Source organism: Triticum aestivum, chromosome 2B, assembly GCF_018294505.1.
Source record: "Triticum aestivum cultivar Chinese Spring chromosome 2B, IWGSC CS RefSeq v2.1, whole genome shotgun sequence".
Classification (NCBI taxonomy): domain Eukaryota; kingdom Viridiplantae; phylum Streptophyta; class Magnoliopsida; order Poales; family Poaceae; genus Triticum; species Triticum aestivum.
The window spans coordinates 65188402-65207540 of record NC_057798.1 but is presented as its reverse complement, the minus strand read 5'-3'; the positions used below and the strand labels follow the sequence as shown (position 1 = coordinate 65207540).

At 47.8% G+C, this 19139-nt stretch overlaps 2 protein-coding genes across 2 annotated transcripts; one reads left to right on the top strand and one right to left on the bottom strand.

Annotated features, from left to right (window-relative positions):
• The first annotated feature begins 321 nt into the window (after window positions 1-321).
• LOC123040470 (probable metal-nicotianamine transporter YSL6) lies at window positions 322-5630 on the top strand. The gene is made up of 7 exons (XM_044463306.1): window positions 322-637; window positions 1030-1202; window positions 1340-1437; window positions 3460-3597; window positions 3826-4015; window positions 4473-4605; window positions 4693-5630. The coding sequence occupies exons 1-7, from the start codon at window positions 322-324 to the stop codon at window positions 5628-5630; spliced, it is 1986 nt and encodes a 661-aa protein (XP_044319241.1).
• A 9432-nt stretch (window positions 5631-15062) lies between these two features.
• LOC123043509 (elongation factor 1-alpha) lies at window positions 15063-18849 on the bottom strand. Its single transcript, XM_044465976.1, has 3 exons — window positions 18700-18849; window positions 16830-17313; window positions 15063-16180 (listed from the first exon to the last, which is right to left on the bottom strand). Exons 2-3 carry the CDS (start codon window positions 17289-17291, stop codon window positions 15299-15301), a joined length of 1344 nt encoding a protein of 447 aa, XP_044321911.1. The 5' UTR covers window positions 17292-17313; window positions 18700-18849; the 3' UTR covers window positions 15063-15298.
• Between the last annotated feature and the right edge of the window lie 290 nt (window positions 18850-19139).

Sequence of the window (19139 nt, the reverse complement as noted above, 5' to 3'; positions counted from 1 at the left end):
ACTAGGACAAGCATGATTCACGCTGCTCTTCCTGTCCCGATCCTCTGCCAAGATAATGACCGTGCTGGCCTGCTACGTGTCTGCATGGTAGGAGTACGCGTGTCATAGTGTGGATGCATGAACATACTGAAGCCATCGTACGTTCCCGTGTGCTAGGCTTCAGTTTACGCCCTTTAAATACCTAGTCCTCCACGCCAATTCATTCATCCTCAGTGCCTCACCTTGACCTCGTCTACCAGCACCCAAAGTCTGAGGCGAAGGGAGGCATTGGCTTGACACTAGCGTCCGCAAGAGATGGGAATGCAGGCGGATGCGGCGGAGATGACCGGGCCCCTCCTTGCCGGCGCGCCGTCGGCGGTGGAGGCGGTGCCGCCGTGGCGGGAGCAGCTGACGGTGCGGGGTGTAGTGGTGAGCGCCATCCTGGGGGTGCTCTTCTGCCTCATCACGCACAAGCTCAACCTCACGGTGGGGATCATTCCTTCGCTCAATGTCGCCGCGGGCCTGCTCGCCTACTTCCTCGTGCGGACCTGGACCGCGGCGCTGGGCATGTTCGGCGTCGTCTCCAAGCCCTTCACCAAGCAGGAGAACACCGTCATCCAGACCTGCGTCGTCGCCTGCTACGGCCTCGCCACCAGCGGTATGTTTGCATTTTGCTTTGATGCGATCCTTGACTCAGTACAGTCATCATGTGTGGACTTCTGATGCTGCCTTGTGCTAAGTACCTGTGGCCCTTTGCCTGTGTGTATTCCTTTTGGGTGGGGGCCACAACGGTGTTACATTTGGTTGGGTGGAACATTGGTAGGTATTGGAGAAAGAACCTGACCAGGTTCTGTTTTACTTCCCTTTTTTGCATTATTAGGAATGTTACTAGCAGGTTCATTTTTACAATTACGTTTCTTAGAACAAATGTTTAACTTTGCAGCGTACATATCTGATTTTGGTGTTTCCTGGGAGTGGGAGAAAAATTGATGACGATAGGCTTCCCCCTAATTTTGTTCACATTATCAATCAATGTTTCCACTTGTGCAGGAGGATTCGGATCGTACATGCTTGCAATGGATCAAAAAACTTATGAGCTTATCGGGACTGATTATCCTGGTAACAGGGCAGTGGATGTCAAGAATCCCTCGCTGAGTTGGATGATCGGGTTTATGTTTGTAGTTAGCTTCATTGGTATTTTTAGTCTCGTTGCCCTGCGCAAGGTAATCATCCACATCTTAGATGTTTGTGCATCTTTCATTTTTAGTTGATCACATCTACATTTTTTTTAATCAAGTGCAGCAACTTGGACAACACCTTGCAAATTCGGCCAACTAAGTTCAGTTTTGGTGTTTGCTAGGTGATGGTGATAAACTATAAGCTAACCTATCCCAGAGGAACTGCCACCGCTATGTTCATAAACAGTGTCCACGCTGCTACCGGAGATGAGTTAGTAGAGTAAGAAACATATCATCACTGATCCTTAATTTTGTGCAAACTAGTAAGTTATTTGTACTTTGGAGGGACAGTTAGTGTTGACTCTCTGATACTTCTTGTCGCATGATTGGATGAATATGGATTTAATATGATAGAGTGTTGCACAATTGAACAATTAGTAATCTATAAATAAGTACTCAAAATAGTGGTTTCTATCGACCTATGGTACTTTTACGGCTTATATCAGGTCATCAAAGTTTACTATGGGTCCCCGCGACTTAAGTATTTTAAGTACTGTCTCCCAACTGTTAGTGACTCTTAAGTTATTTAAAGTTTAATTGTCTTCCAATTGACCTTTTTTCATATGCTAAGCACTGATGGTTGCCAAATCTCATAATAATCTGATGAAATTGCACATTAGCCTTCTGCCCATTTATTGAACAATTCTCGTTATAGATTGTTTATCGGCCAATTAAGTAGTATGTACATGAAAATTATTCATCAGAATCCCCCTCTCCCTCTCCCGACTCCGCCTCGCGCCGCCTCCCCGGGCGGCGGCTGGGGCGGCTCCTCCGCATCCTCCCCTCGCCCCCCCCCCCCCTCTGTTCTCCCTCTCCCGCCGCCGCCGGACGGCGCCCCGGATCTGGCGGGTGGCTCGGTGGCGATGGGCCTTCTTTTCCCCCGCGCGCAGCGCCCTTCCCGGGGCAGGGCTCGGCGGCGGGTGCAGCTCGGCTTGCGGTGGTCCGGCGTCCTGGTGGCGGGGGCCGGCGGCCGGCGCGGTGGTGGCGCTGCCTCTTGGCGGCGGGGTGGCCTGGTGGCGCTGGTGGCCGGCGGCGCGCCCCCGGCCTAGATCTGGGCCCTTAGGGCCCCATCTGGGTCCTAGCGGGTCGGCGCCGGCGTGGCCTTGCTGTCTGCGGCTCGGTGTGGAGGAGGAGCGGCTCGGATGTGAGCGGCGGCGCCGATGGCGTGCCAGCAGCAGCGCGAGGGCGGGAGCTTTACGGACCCACGAGGGCTCGGCCGAGCCTGTGGGCCTACGGGCCTGGTGTGCTCCTGCTATTGCGTCCGTACGGCTACCGTCGCTGACGGTGGAGGTGGGGCCCTCCCGCGTGCCGACGGTGCTGCTGCCCTAGTCTCGGCTCTGATTCTTCGCCGTGTTGTCCTCACTTCGCGGTGTCGTGGTGAGACGGCGTGGGGGCCTCTTGACCGTGTTGGCGCTGGATGGTGGTTGGTTTGGTGGCTGGCTCCGGAGCGCCCGAGGTGCGGGTTGGGATCGGGGGGAACCCTTGTCGGCTTGGCCGACACCGGCGCGGTGGCGCCTGTGGGTGCCAGCTGACCTTTCGGGAGGGCGTCGGGGGCTACCCTTCCTCTCGCCTCCTCGTGTATCGAGGGAAACCCTTGGCAGCAGCGTCGTCATCGTCGCGATCCTTCTTGGAGGTGTTGATAGGTGTTGGCGCTTCGGAGTCTTGGAGCCTAGTGGAAGATCCCGGTGGGCACAGCGTTCGCGAGGCTTCTTCGTTTTTGTTGATCCGCCGTTGTCGGCATTTGTTTGTTTTGCTCTTTCTCTGTCGTTTTTTTTGGGCGTGACTGTGCTGCTTCTGCCCCAGCACCTATCCTTGTACGGCTTGGTTGGTTGCTTTGTATACAAAGCGGGGGGAAACCCTTTTTCGGCAAGTAGTATGTACATGAGAGAACAAATTCATTTTAGGTAATTCAACAATAATAAAGCTTTACTGATCTACTCAGGTCGCAATTAGTTTGTGATGAATCAAGGCTAGGAATTCTGCAATCTTATCCCTCTACACAATTGCATATACTTTTAGCGGGAGGGGGAGGTGTAAACATGTACATTATGCACAGGAGATGAATCTTTTGATAGGTAGAAAATAACAAGTTTATCAGTTTTTAATTAAAATCATGGATTATCTATATGTTTACTAGGGATCAAATTTGATGTCTCTGTATCAGTTTGATTGTTGACTACATTTCTTGAGTTAATGTATTTCTTGAGTTTTGGTGGTACTAACTTTATTCCCCTGCCTGCAGAAAACAAGTTAGTTGTCTCGGAAAGTACTTAAGCATAAGTTTCCTTTGGAACTGCTTTAAATGGTTCTTCAGTGGTGTCGGGGATTCTTGTGGCTTCGACAACTTCCCTTCTCTGGGCCTTGCAGCGTTTAAGAACACGTAAGCTAATTAACTTCTACTGTTTTCGTGCTAAAATTTTGAAGTGTGTATTTTTACAATTTAAAAACAAATCACTTTATTTGAAATCGAAACAAAAATTCGCCTTCCTTATCCTCTTTATTAGGGATTATTTGGAAATGCAGGGATTAACATATGAAACTACTATCCTTTAAGCTGGAATACTCATATGCATTATATCCAGAATCTTACAATTTCTACTTTTTATAGGTTTTATTTTGACTTCAGTCCAACCTATATTGGATGTGGTCTTATATGTCCACATATAGTTAATTGCTCTGCACTTCTTGGAGCCATCATATCCTGGGGTTTTCTTTGGCCATATATATCGACAAAAGCGGGGGAGTGGTACCCAGCTAACCTTGGAAGCAACGACTTCAGAGGACTCTATGGGTACAAGGTATGGTGGTGAAGGATTCTAATTGTCCATTTCATAATGAATTATTAGTCAATACCATGTTGTCTCTTGATTATGCCTTTTGCCAATTCAATTGTGATGGTTGTTGACCAACAGATCTTGTACCATGTTTTGAGCCGATCTAAGAAAAAGAACTAGATTATGAATCAATATTTAGAAGGTTTGACCAAAGTCTCCTGTTTCCCTCCATATTGAATAAACCCAGTGAATTTGCAAGTAGTTCTTGTAAATATGCGAATAATACAGATAACTCTCTTTTATGCATTTATTTTAGTGGGCATAGTGGTCGTATTTCATGAGAACCATGAAACTGAGTTCAAGAATAAATAAATGGCTCATCTATATCATTAAATTTCTGAACTATTCTTTGTTCACTTAATGATCAGTCTTTGCCAACATTATATTTAGCAAAAACTAAGTTGTCAATGCACCCTTCCAGGTTTTCATATCGGTATCCTTGATACTTGGTGATGGTACTTTTAACCTCATCAAAATCATTTATGCCACTATCAAGGAAATAATGAATGCACGTTCAAAGCAAGGAAGACTTCCCCTTGTTTGGGTTCATGGTGGTAATGCCATTTTCTTATTGTACCTAGTTGACCTGCCATCATATCATACATCATGGATCTCATCTTGTTTACCTTTTATAATTGCAGATGATAAGGATTCCAAATTATCAGTCGAGGAAAAGCTTCTAAATGAGGTGTTTCTAAAAGACAGTATCCCTCCCTGGTTGGCAGGATCTGGTTATGTGGGCCTTGCAGCAATTTCAACTACAACAGTACCAATGATATTCCCACAACTCAAGTGGTACCTTGTCCTCTTTGCCTATGTTGTTGCTCCTCTACTTGCCTTCTGCAACTCATACGGAACTGGACTAACAGATTGGAACCTTGCATTCACATATGGAAAGATTGGCCTTTTCATTTTTGCCTCATGGGTTGGCCAACATGGTGGTGTGATCGCCGGCTTAGCAGCTTGTGGTGTTATGATGTCCATCGTATCCACAGCTGGTGATCTCATGCATGACTTCAAGACTGGGTACCTGACCCTCTCATCACCAAGGTCCATGTTTGTGTCACAGTTGATTGGCACTTCCCTTGGTTGTGTCATTGCTCCTCTAACCTTTTGGCTTTACTGGACATCCTTCGATATTGGCAATCCTGATGGTATGTTCAAAGCTCCATATGCCGCCATCTTCCGTGAGATGTCAATCATGGGTGTCGAAGGATTCTCAGTGTTGCCACGACATTGCCTAGCAATATGCTCTTTCTTCTTCTTTGGAGCCATAGCAATCAAGCTCATCCGGGATGTCACCCCAAACAGTCTCTCCAAATTCATCCCGCTCCCGATGGCCATGGCCGTCTCATTTTACATTGGGGCATACTTCGCGATTGACATGTTTATCGGAACTGTCATCTTGTTTGTATGGGAGAGGGTGAACCGTAAGGAGGCAGAGGAGTTTGCGGGTGCGGTTGCTTCTGGTTTGATCTGCGGTGATGGTATCTGGAGTGTCCCGTCTGCAATATTGTCCATCATGAGGATTGACCCACCGATGTGCATGTACTTCAAGCCATCGTTTACCTATGGCTGAAAGTAGAGGAACTTTTGTAGTTTTATGTGATAGTACCACAACACACTCGTGTAAATTACACCATGGCAATACAACAATAGCTATGTTCATTTTGTTTGTGTCTTCTTTCACATTCTTTGTTAGAGTATCATGGCATATCCGAGTATTATTGAAACTAGATAATACCCCTTGCATTGTTGTGGAAACCTTGTTAAAAGAAGAGTTAATATCACTATTAGTACATAAACTTGTACCCAAGGGAACAAAACGGTACAAGAACTAAAAAACTCCAAAAAAGTAGTCCTTCAACTTGCTTAACAGAACATTTAGATACAATTTTGTTAAATCCGACGGCGTTAATTGCATGTTATCTGCAGCAGTAGCCCGCTATCTCTCCCTCTCCATGTTCGCGAGGGACCCACTTGCCAGTGAGGGCGCGAGAAAGAAATATTGACTTAGAAAAGAACAACGGAAGTTAGAACCTGGGACCTTGCACTAGTCAGGCGTGCGAGATAATGAGCCAAACCAGAAGAATTTGTGTGACCTGCCCAGGTAAACATTCTATTATATTTTGTCACAGATGCGGAGAAATAAATAGAAAGAAATGTAGCGGGAGGAGGGGTCTTGAACCACGAACATCAGGTATTATCTTCCCATGCGTTAGAACATCTACAGCCGGACGCCCCAAATCCTCCTCAAACACGTGGGCAAACGGCTTGGTCACGAAATTTCGATCTAGATGCACGCCTCAAACATCTGGGCTAACCGGCACCCCTCATATCCAGCCCAAATATGGGGCGGGTATGGGGCATCCAGGCGTCCGCCACATCGAACCCGGCCCACGCTGGCCCACCCGACCCCACATACATTCCTCCCCATTCACTCGCTGGACCAAACCCTAGCCACTTTATTTCACTCCCCTCCGCCACTCAAGCTCACCTCCGGCGATCTCTGACAGTCTCCAGCATGGCGGGCAGCAGATCCGAGTCCTTCACTTCCAGATTCGTCGCCCCCGAGCTCATCCCATGCGGTCCCAAGGAGGAGATGGTCGTCCGGCTTGCGCTCCGCCTCTCCTGGGAGGAGGTCCGTGCACGGCAGCGCTCGGACTCCTTCCATCAGGAATTCATTGCATCCGCCCAAATGGCGCATGGATCCGACGATAGGTGTGTCATCGCTGCCTCACCGGAGGCGATACGGTCCGTCTGGTGTCCGAACCTGGTGGCGGACGCACAACCCTTTGTTGGCGCACCGAGCAGCGAGACACACCATGAGCATCATTTGACGGAAACATGGCACGGCGTGCCCGCCGTGCGAGGCATCGGGCGCAGGAGGTGGCAGTAGTTCTCGTGGCAGTGGATGTTGGCGAGGCGGAGCCGCACTCTCCGACGCCCCGTGGTGTAGCAATCTGGGCGTCGCAACCGTGTCGTGGTGGATGTCGCCGGCTCGTCCCAGGACGGATCCATCATCCATCATATGTCCACCGACACCGTTCAGGTTCTGGGCTCCGACGAGGAGGAGTTGGGCATGGGAGGCGGTGGCGCCTTGAGTCTCGTGAGCCGGCTCGTGTCCCATGCCCTTCTCTACTTTGTCGGCGACTGGACCAACACTCTAGGAAGTGCAACCGGCCGCCGGACATGGACACGACGGAGACAGACGAGCTCCGCTCAAAGATCACTGTGTTGCATGTAATAATATGGATTTGAGGTATCCAAATGTGGAATGCATTATTTGAGACGTGACCGGTCAATGTCCGTGGGTGTTTGGGGGTTTGGATTTGCCAAGTCCAGTTGTAGATGCTCTTACCACAACGACTGGATGTCAAACATGAAGAAATATAGTTTGGTGAGTCTTTTTGCAGTGTACTTCAGCGGCGTGCCAATTCTTCTGTGCATGTAAAGAATTCACTGAAACAGTTATATAAACCATTGCTGAAATTGTTGTAGTCTGAAAAACAGGAGAAAGGCGTTTCGGAGGCCAATCCATGGAGGCCTTTATTTTTGAAAAAATCAAATTAAAACTTTTATGCTTCAAAAAATTCTGGAAAAAAAAATATGTGTGTATGTAAGGATCACATGTGTGTAAAAATTCATGATGAAATATATTGAGTTGTGACCTGTACAAAAAACATAAATTCATGGTCTGAGAGAATAAATAGTATCATGTGTTAAACAGCCCAAGATTTGTCTTTTTTGCACAGCCCCCATTTCAATGTATTTTGAACTGAAAATTTAGACACGTGTGTGTTATGCCTTCATGTATATCTGTATTTTTTTTAGAATTTATTAAAATGTAAAAATATGAGTTTTTTTCAAATTTGAATTTGGAGGCCTCACTGGAGACCGAGCTCCAAAACGGATTTCCACGGTGGTTAAGGTTATACAAACCATATAATTAAGAATTTTGCATAAGAAACTAGTATACGAGTATATGGTGCCTTTGAGTCGGCTGGTTATCACGCGTGTACCACCAACGCGAGAGAACCGAAGTTCGAATCTCCACGAGCTCGTTTTTCATTTCCTATCTTTCTTTCTTAACCCCCCTACAAGTGGGCCCCACTGGCAAACAGAGAAAGAGAGCGCGAGGTGCTACTGCAGTTAGCACGCGATAGACGGTGTGCCGTTAAATTTAACTGATTTGTATTGAAAGGGTCGTGGACTGTGGGCAAACATTGCGTGGTGGTAGAGATCTTCAACATCACCCCACGTCCCTCAGAGCTCAGTTTTGACAAGATAAGGATTTGGGCAAGGGTGGTGAACCTGCCGTTCAACCTGCTGTGCCCTCTATGGCCGGCACGGATTGCGGCAATGGTGGGTCAAGTCATCCAGCTTGATGCAGACGCTAAAGGCTATGCGGCTGGTGATTGTGTGAGGGCCAGGATCTGGCTCAATGTGCATGAACCTGTGATGAGATGGGTACGTTTAGAGTCGGCAAAAAAAGGGACTACAGAATTCTTTGACATACAGTATGAGAACCTGCCGTACTTCTATTTCTCGTGTGGGATCCTCGGCCATGCGGAAGCTATGTGACCAACTCCTGCTGGGAGAGATGAGTTTGGAAGACCACCGTATCGTGAATCTTTAAGGTACCTGGGGTACCGGGCTAAGGGTTGGGGTGACCCTGCTGCTAGCTTTGAAGGTCACCAAACTGGCCCGAAGGACAAGGGAGAACCTGGAGTTGAACATGATGATGTTGAGAAAGGAGATGAGGCTACTTCGCCGGCAAAAAACACAAATGGCAGAGTTCAGAATGCAGTGTATCAGTTTAATGCTAGAGGCAGAGGCGGTTTAGCCCGGGGTGGAGGGCGTACTTTTGGGAGGGATGGCAACAGAGGCAGGGGAGTGTACCGAAGAGTTGATATGAATCACACGAACACAAATAACACAGGTGCACTCATGCTTCTGGACCAAGACACCTTGAATAAGAAAAGAGCTAGTGAGGAACAACAGGCAGAATCGGATAATGATAGCAGGGATTCGAAGAAGAAGAAGGATGTGCTTGAGGAGGCAAATTCAGAAGCGGAGGCTGCTGGACAGCCCCGCAAGACACAATGAATGTAATAGCTTGGAACTGTCACGGGCTTGGGAACCCGGAGACAGTTCGGGGGCTTCACAATCTGGTGAGGCTAGAAGCGCCCGCCCTTGCTTTTGTGTGTGAGACAAAGATCAAGGGTAATCGTGTGACCGATCTAACAAAGAGACTGGGGTTTGAAGGCTGTTTTTCAGTTGATAGTGCGGGCCTTAGTGGAGGTTTGGTGCTTTTTTTGGTCCAATGGAGTGCAGGTTAAAGTTGAGACAAGGTCTGATCGGCATATTGATGCAACAGTTACTAATATTGGATCTGATAACAAGTGTTGGAGGTTTACGGGTTTCTATGCGAAGGCAAAACGCAAGGAACGCTCAGCTAGTTGGGAATTGCTAAGATGGTTGTGTGCCCAAAGTGACCTACCGTGGCTGTGTGGTGGTGATATGAACGAAATTCTCCATGGTTCTGAGTACTTTGGTATGCATGACTGCCCGGAGTGGCAGATGGAAGGCTTCTGTGAAGTCATAGATTTTTGCGGTTTCCATGATCTGGGGTTCCAAGGGACGTCGTTTACATGGGATAATATGCAAGATGGCCAAGCTAATGTCAAGGTTAGACTGGATCGGTTCCTCGCCGATCCCGAGATGATGCGTATGTATGCAGGCACCTTTGTACGCCATGTGTGGTCTCCCCGTTCAGACCACTGTATGCTCGTGGCAAGGGTCCGCTCTCTGAGTGGGCAGGAGAGCCCAGCAGCGAAACAGTTTAGGTATGAAGATGCTTGGCATGAGGAGGAGTCTTACGAGGAGGAAGTGACAGGAGCTTGGCGGAAGGGAGCAGGTAGTGATGGGTTGCTGGGGCTAAATGAGGCCTTAATGCAAATGCAAGGAAGTTTGACGAGCTGGAAAGATAAGAAGTTTGGTGACATCAAACGCAGGATCAAGAAAATTCGTAGGGACTATGAGAAAGAGAGGAAAGGATCCCTGTTCCGTGGTCCCTCGGCTAAGGAGCGAGAGCTGGCCAGACAACTTTCAGATTTGCTTCACAAGCAAGAGATCATGGCGAGGCAGAGATCAAGAATTGGGTGGCTTAAAGCTGGTGATCGCAATACGGGTTTCTTTCATGCCCAAGCATCCGCAAGGCGTTGTCAGAATAGAATCACGTGTTTACAAGCATCGGATGGTTCTTTGTGTGTGCAGAAGGAAGAGATCAATTTGGAGGTGCAGAATTTCTATGAGGGATTATATCAGGCCCAAGATGATACGAATATTGGTATGGTACTGCACCATGTTCCGGCAATGGTGAACGATGAGATGAATGCTAGGATCCTTCGTCCTTTTTCAGCGGAGGAAGTAAGGGCGGCGATGTTCTCAATGGGTCCTTCCAAAGCACCAGGGGTGGATGGCTTCAATGCCGGGTTTTACCAGCACCATTGGGAGCTCATCAAGGAGGATGTGACGGCGGCGGTCTCCGGTTTCTAAAATGGTGGCTATATGCCGGAGGTTGTGAATAAAACGGTAATTGTACTTGTGCCAAAAGTAAAGAATCCTCAAAATATTACCCAGTATAGACCAATCTCTCTTTGCAATGTCATTTACAAGATTTGTTCTAAAGTGTTAGCTAATCGGAGAAGGAGATCTTAGATGAAATTATTGCAGAAGAGCAGAGTGCCTTCATTCCTGGAAGGCTAATCACAGACAATGTGCTAACGGCTTACGAGTGCGTTCACTCAATGAAGAGGAAGAAGGGGAAGCAAGGCTATTGTGCTGTGAAGATCGACATGATGAAGGCATATGACCATGTTGAGTGGATTTATCTGCAGGGTATGATGCAGCAGCTAGGCTTTGAGGAAGCTTGGATATCGTTGGTTATGCGATGTGTATCAACAGTGAGCTTTCAGATAAAGGTCAATGGGGAGTTATTACCCTCATTCAGGCCTACGAGAGGTTTAAGGCAGGGGGACACAATCTCCCCGTACTTGTTCCTGCTTTGTGGGGAAGGATTATCTTGTATGCTAAAAAACTATGATGGGGGCTGGATTGACAGAGGAATTCAGGTCAGTACAAGAGCTCCTTGTATTTCCCACTTGTTGTTTGCTGATGGTTGCTTGATTTTTATGAAGTCAGACCACAGGAGTGCTATGAGATTAAACTCCATCCTTCAAGACTACTTTAGTGGCTCTGGCCAGAGTGCCAACTTGGCTAAAAGTTCGGTCTTCTTTAGTCCGAATTGTGGTGCTTCTAATAAAAGAGGAGTGAAGAACACACTGAACATCCACCGGGAAGCATTCACAGAGAAATATCTTGGCCTCCCTACGGCTGTGGGCAGATTGACAGAGCAACAGTTTGAGCATCTCAATGAGAGAGCTAGAGGGAAGGTACAAGGGTGGTGTGAACGTTTGGCAACGTGTGCAGCAAGAGAAGTTCTCTTGAAATCAGTGGTACAAGCTCTACCGACCTACTCTATGAGTTGTTTCAAACTCACAAAAGGTCTTTGCAAGAAACTTATGAAGACTATGTCTAAATATTGGTGGGCTGGATCACTTGACAAAAGAGGAATGCACTGGCAAGCCTGGGAAAAAATGGCAATCCCAAAGGCCAAGGGAGGTATGGGACTCAGGGATTTGGAAGTTTTTGATGATGCAATGCTGGACAAACAGGCTTGGAGACTGTTGGAATATCCTGACAGCTTGTGTGCGAGGGTTCTGAAAGGGAGGTACTACCCCGATGGTGAGTTTCTCTCTGCGAACTGCCCCGCAAGTGCCTCTCGCACTTGGAAGGCAATCATGTGTGGGCGTGAGCTGCTGAAGACAGGGATCATCCGACGTATTGGCGATGGAACGAGAACAGAGATATGGCATGACAACTGGATTGAGGGCACAAGATCTATGCGCCCACTAGGAAGGCTCACTGAGGAGCCGGTTCAGTTGGTCGGGGATCTCTTGGATTCGGATACTAGCAAATGGGACGAGGAGATAGTACGTCAAGTATTCCTGCCACCAGATGTTGAAGCTATACTGGCTATGCCGAGACCTAGACGGGGTGGAGAGGATATTTGGGCGTGGGCGTGGGAGAAATCTGGCGTTTTCAGTGTAAGGTCAGCCTACCGAGAAGCAATGGATCATACACAGAATCTGCAGGCCATGGAGGGCAGCTCTCAAGGGGCTGATCGCATGTGGAAGGAGCTCTGGAAGCTACAAGTGCTGCCAAAGATCCGGGTCTTCTGGTGGCGGGTGGTCAAAAATATGCTACCATGTATGCAGGAGCTGCACCGACGACATGTGAGCGATTATGCAGCCTGTCCGATGCGCGGAAACGGAGATGAAAGTCTCTATCACTGTTTGATAACATGTGATCACGCCAAGCTGTTTTGGGTGGAGGCAGAAACTGTATTTGCTGTCAAGGTGCCCCGACTCCATCCACACACTTGGGCTACTGATTTGCTGGATGCTAGGTTGGTACCAAAGAAAGATGCAGCGATTGGCATAACGGTGATGTGGGCTATTTGGAGCAGCCGGAACAGGTTCACTCACCATGAAGAAAGATATCAACCCAAGCGATCCATGGAGGTCATTTTTGAAATTGTGAGGACACTGGAGCTTCCCCCCACGACACATACTACGGCTGTTCACGAGCAGCAGAGATGGGAGGCGCCGACGACCGGGGTTGTCAAGCTGAATGTTGACGGCGCAGTCGACACGGCTAGCGCAAAAGGTGGCACAGGCGTAGTTGCCCGTAACAGTGAAGGCAACCTGCTAGTGTCGCGGTGCACTGGCTACCAAGGGGTGGTTGATCCCCTAACTGTGGAGATTTTGGCCTGCAGAGATGCTACCTTGCTTACGAGGGAGAAGAACTATCAGAATGTGATAGTCGAGACAGATTGCCTCAATGTTGTTCAGCTCTGGGAAGGAAGGCTGAGAGGTAAATCGAAGGGGTTCCATATCTTTCAAGAGATGCAGGAGGAGATGCCGTTTTTTCAGGGATTTCAGCTTCGTTATGCTAGCCGTCTAGTAAATTCTGTTGCTCATACTTGTGCTAAGGAAGCTTTATTGGTAGAGAATGTTACTACCTACTCTAATGTAATCCCTGGATTTCTGAGATGCGCTGTGCACTCAGATTTGCTACCGCTGAATGAATAAAATCCGGAGAGCGGAGGTTTCAAAAAAAAAGGGCTACTTTTATGGGGGTTTTATGTTCTTGTACCATTTTGTTTCCTCGGGTACAAGTTTATGTACTAACAGTGGTATTAACTCTTAATGTATAATAGCGAACCAACATGTGGTTGGATGGTTAAATGGACTGTGGTATCCCTGCCTACCAGGGTTCAAATCCTGGTGCTCGCATTTATTTCTGGATTTATTTTAGGACTTCCACGTGATGCGCATTCAGTGGGAGGAGGCGTTCCCGTCGACAACTATGACGGCTCAGTCTTTTGGAGATGCACATAGAGGTAGTGTGTGCGTGTGTGCGTTCACAGGGGAGTGTATGCGCGTGTATATGAGCGTTTATGTTTGTACTAATGTTAAAAAAAACTCTTAATGCATAATACATGCTAAAGATAAATAACCGACGCAAAGGAAAATGTAAGACGGTATAAATGATGCAAAAGAGATTCACCAGCAAGTTTCAATCAAAGTGCGTTCATAGGGAGTGTATGTGAGCATATACGATTGTGTTGTCTTAAGAAAAGCAAGTTGCAATCAGCAATGGCTGCGCATATTCCACTACGAGCACGAGGAGCCGGCATTCTTCCCCATCTGGGAAACCAACACGCCAAAGAGTGTAACTACACCTACTCGGAGCCTCGTGCCCGTCGGGCCAGTACATGGTCGACTTGGGTGGAACCGTAATGCACGGAACACCCTCTAGGCAATACGGTGTGACAACACAGAGCTTCGGTCCGGACCACGACACGTAGAACACCATCGAGGCAAGGCATTGCGCTCGTCATGGCATGGGGAGGGATGATTGTGACGTTGGCCACAGTAACCTTTGCGACGATCACCGTGACGATGATGATGATGATGATGAGTGATGACAACTAACGCATCATCAACCATTTCCATCCCACGACTCCCCCGAACATGGTGTGCATACGCCCAAAAGCATTCGGCTCCCACCAGCATTTTACAATTAAAGAACACGGGCGAGACGCAGCCAGACATCAGGTTGTCCAATTACCAAACTGCGTGTAGGATCAAGACCAATGGAGGCAACGGCTACATCGTTCATAGCCGACTACGATAATGCAAAATACTCCATCTGTACATCTAAAGTCTGATGTTACTTCATCTTAAGTCTATGTTACTTTACAAAGAAAGTTATAGTTTTTACTATGTACAGTTATTTTGGGACTATTAGTTGATATATTGATGATGTTTTGATCAAATTATAGTAGCATATAGTGTAATTTTTGAAGTCTCGTGCTCCACCCCAATAGCAACAGCAGCAACAAGAAAAGCACTCCCAGCGGCCGGCCTCCGCCGGCTCTGTCCCTGGTCAGCTCTAAGCCATTGGCAACGGCCACGGTACAGCTTCGACGAAGGCGGCGGCAGTGAGACGTGTGAGGCCGCTGCCGCAGGAAGAAGAGGCCGTGTTCAAATCATCCCGGTGGATGATCTCAACAATCCCCTTGGATAAATCTTTGACGGACAAAGAGCACATGGCAACTTATTCCTTCAGGTAAAACTCGAAAAACAGATACGGAGTACTTTTGAACAAAGTATGAAAAGCCCCTATTTGCAGTCCGGGTTGAAAAACAGATGCAGCCTGGAAAAATAAAGCAGCTGCTGCAACTATCTGTCTGAGTTTGATAATAAATTTTCAGCACAGGTAAGTTTCAGCATAAGTAGTTAGCACCGGAAAAAAAATCCACCTTGCAAAACAAACACCATTATCAAATATACTTGTAGAGGCAGCAGCAGACATAAAATGACTCCAAATATCACGCATATATAAAATAGCAATTTTATCTGACGAAGTTTCACCAACACAACCGAACAATACTATGACCACAGTAATAAGCAGTTCGAACACTGCTCGACACAAATAACAGAAGCTTAACAAGTTCGCAAATTCGCTAACACGACTATAACCACCACCGTATACCGCCACCACCACCACAGATGTGGTAAAGTACCACGAACGACGCCACCGCCCGACACCATCTCATTTCTTCTTGGCCGCAGCCTTGGTCACCTTGGCGCCGGTCGGATCCTTCTTCTCCACAGCCTTGATAACGCCCACGGCAACCGTCTGCCTCATGTCACGCACAGCAAAGCGGCCCAGGGGAGGGTACTGGGCGAAGGTTTCCACCACCATGGGCTTGGTGGGGATCATCTTGACGAACCCGGCATCACCGTTCTTCAGGAACTTGGGCGCCGCCTCAATCTCCTTGCCAGACCGCCGGTCAATCTTGGTCTGGATCTCAGCGAACTTGACGGCGATGTGGGACGTGTGGCAGTCCAGCACCGGGGCGTAGCCATTGCTGATCTGGCCAGGGTGGTTCATGATGATGACCTGGGCGGTGAAGTTGGCAGCCTCCTTGGCAGGGTCGTCCTTGGAGTTGGAAGCGACATACCCACGCTTGAGATCCTTGACGGCCACGTTCTTGACGTTGAAGCCGACGTTGTCACCAGGAAGCGCCTCCAGGAGAGACTCATGGTGCATCTCAACAGACTTCACCTCAGTGGTCAGGCCAGTAGGACCAAAGGTGACAACCATGCCTGGCTTGATGACTCCAGTCTCAACACGCCCCACTGGCACAGTTCCAATGCCACCAATCTTGTACACGTCCTGAAGGGGAAGACGCAGGGGCTTGTCGGAGGGCCTCTTGGGCTCATTGATCTGGTCCAGGGCCTCAAGAAGGGTGGGGCCCTTGTACCAGTCAAGGTTGGTGGACCTCTCAATCATGTTGTCGCCCTCGAACCCAGAGATGGGAACGAAGGGAACCTTGTCAGGGTTGTAACCGACCTTCTTCAGGTATGAAGAGACTTCCTTGACAATTTCTTCATAACGGGCCTTCGAGTACTTGGGAGTGGTGGCATCCATCTGGAACAGATCATAAGAGCAATCACATCAGATAAAAACAAAAATGAGAAACAGCATAAATGTATATACAAGTACTGATGGAAGTTGCACAGAATAAGAGATAACGAGCAAACAAACAGTTGCACTTATCAATTAAGATATTTCAAAGTCAGTAACATATATGATTAGAACTACTGGGTTAACTTACACGACAATATCAACATGAACAGAAGTAAATCAACTGAACCTGGACATTTAATAAATAGTTCTGAACCCTAAACCAACAAACATTTAGCAACACGGTACATTTCTAAATTAAGAAAAAAGATATTGGTCAACACTTACTACTAGAATGAGACAGATGTCAATCAGTTTACAGGAAATTTCTGTACTAATGAACATTGACATTAAGTAATTCTGAGTTTCGCATCAAGCGGATAGCAAAGACGTCAAACCAGTTTACAGGATGTTTCTGTAATGATGAAAATTGACAACCTTAACATCAAGGGGATAGCAAAAGGGTGTCAATCAGTTTACAGAATGTTCTCTGTACTAATGAACGTTGACATTGAATAAGTAATTCTGAGCCTTATCAAATTGATATCAAAATGGTAAACAAATCAAATGGTCACTCATAAAAACGGCCATTGAAAGTTGAATAGAAGTATACCTTGTTGCAGCAGCAGATCATCTGCTTCACACCAAGAGTGAAAGCAAGGAGAGCGTGCTCACGGGTCTGGCCATCCTTGGAGATACCAGCCTCAAAACCACCAGTGGTGGAGTCAATGATAAGCACAGCACAATCAGCCTGGGAGGTCCCAGTGATCATGTTCTTGATGAAGTCACGGTGACCAGGAGCATCAATGACAGTGCAGGAGTACTTGGTGGTCTCAAACTTCCACAGAGCAATATCAATGGTGATACCCCTCTCACGCTCAGCCTTGAGCTTGTCAAGCACCCAGGCGTACTTGAAAGACCTCTTGTTCATCTCAGCGGCTTCCTTCTCGAACCTCTCGATCACACGCTTGTCAATGCCTCCAAGCTTGTAGATGAGGTGGCCAGTCGTGGTTGACTTGCCAGAGTCGACATGGCCAATGACCACAATGCTGATGTGGATCTTCTCCTTGCCCATGGCTGCTGGAGCTGTTAACTACCTGCATAGACCAAATTAGGGGTGGTGAAACGCGTTCAGATAATTCAATACTATAGTTTAAACTTTAGCAAATGACTGAATGATAGTGATAATTTGGAACAATAACAAAATTAAATCATAAGGGGAGCCTTGGCGCAGTGGTAAAGCTGCTGCCTTGTGACCATGAGGTCATGGGTTCAAGTCCTGGAAACAGCCTCTTACAGAAATGTAGGGAAAGGCTGCGTACTATAGACCCAAAGTGGTCGGACCCTTCCCTGGACCCTGCGCAAGCGGGAGCTACATGCACCAGGTTGCCCTTTTTTTAACAAAATTAAATCATAAAACAACGATGATTATACAAATTATCAGGCAACAGTTGACAGGCAAGCAGGGCTAGACTTGAAACAACAATTCCACAGACTTTTAGTCCCAAACAAGGCATGCAAAACTAAATCTGACTACTACAACAACAACAAAGCCTTTAGTCCCAAACAAGTTGCGACAGAACCAAAACTAAATCTGACTAACAGGTAAAATTAGATGTACATCCAAACAATTCTTAACAGGAATAAGATGCATCTACAGACCAGAATACCTTGTCAAGTAGCCAAGCATGATCTAATCTGGAAGGGCAAGATTAGCAGGCAAGGCAAATACTTAACAAGGTAATTCAGGGTCAGAGCAAATTGGAGATGCAAGGGGTCGTCTGCAGAAGCAGACAATAGGAATCGAACCTACATGAGAAGGCCACGCAAGGAGGCCTTCAGTCTTCACCATTAGACGATGGGCACTTCTGCATCTCCAATTTGCTGACAATACCAGATCATACTATGCATCTCTCTAAACTAGAGGAATTAACTTGCAGAGGATAGTGTTAATTCAGTAAGGACTCGCAAACTAGTTTCGCCCAAGAGACATACATACAGAGATCTAAACAACCAGTTCATGCGACAGGCTCGAAATCGAACCAAGCAGGGCGCAAAGGCGAACCGAATCAAGCTAAGGCGACATGCTTAACTACGAAACCGAGCAGATCGATCCATCTATCACAGCGCGCGGCCGAGCCAGAGATGCGACGGCACACGGGCGAGAGAAATAATCAAGTTCATGCGACAGTCTCGAAATCAAACCAAGCAGGGCGCAAAGGCGAATCGAATCGAGCGGATCTATCCATCTATCACAGCGCGCGGTCGAGCCAGAGATGCGACGGCACACGGGCGAGAGAAATAATCAAGTTCATCATGCGACAGTCTCTCGAAATCAAACCAAGCAGGGCGCAAAGGCGAATCGAATCGAGCAGATCGATCCATCTATCACAGCGCGCGGATCGACCTAGCTAGGCATGCGACGGCATGCGAGCGGGTGATATTTCACCGACGGCGGAAGGGCGGGCGGCGGGGCTGGGTACCTGGCTGACCGGAGACGATGAGGGGAAGGGAGGAGGCGCTGGAGTCGAAGCCGCGGCGGGGGGAGGGAGGGGAGAAGGATGGGATGGGATGACGGGTGCCTAGGGTTTTATCCGCGGCCTCTGGATCGTCGGACGGGCGGCTGCGATGGCGGTTCCGCCTCGCCCGTTCGATCCCGATCGTGCGGTTGCTGGTGACTCCGTGTGGACTCGCGTTTCGTAGCGCCTACGTTCGCCTTGGCCGTCAAGGAAATGTCCTGTTGTTTAAACTTTATAATGATTAATGATGAAAAAAGATCTTTTTAATTTTCCCCGAAGAAGGTCTCCTTCTAATTATTATTATTTTGAATAAAGATATTGTTTCAATTAGTCACGTGAATGAATATGGTTGGGCTCGAAGAAGTGAGGCTGGTCTGATCCGTAGTGGTGGGCCCAACGACCAC

Bases quoted from the DNA above. Each gene is read 5' to 3' on its own strand.
- LOC123040470 (XM_044463306.1), top strand. From the start codon at position 322: ATGACCGGGCCCCTCCTTGCCGGCGCGCCGTCGGCGGTGGAGGCGGTG. The intron at 1,203-1,339 runs GTAATCATCCAC...GGTGTTTGCTAG, and splicing joins GTCTCGTTGCCCTGCGCAAG to GTGATGGTGATAAACTATAA. The intron at 4,016-4,472 runs GTATGGTGGTGA...GCACCCTTCCAG, and splicing joins GAGGACTCTATGGGTACAAG to GTTTTCATATCGGTATCCTT.
- LOC123043509 (XM_044465976.1), bottom strand. From the start codon at position 17,291: ATGGGCAAGGAGAAGATCCACATCAGCATTGTGGTCATTGGCCATGTC. The intron at 16,181-16,829 runs GTATACTTCTAT...GATCTGTTCCAG, and splicing joins TGATCTGCTGCTGCAACAAG to ATGGATGCCACCACTCCCAA.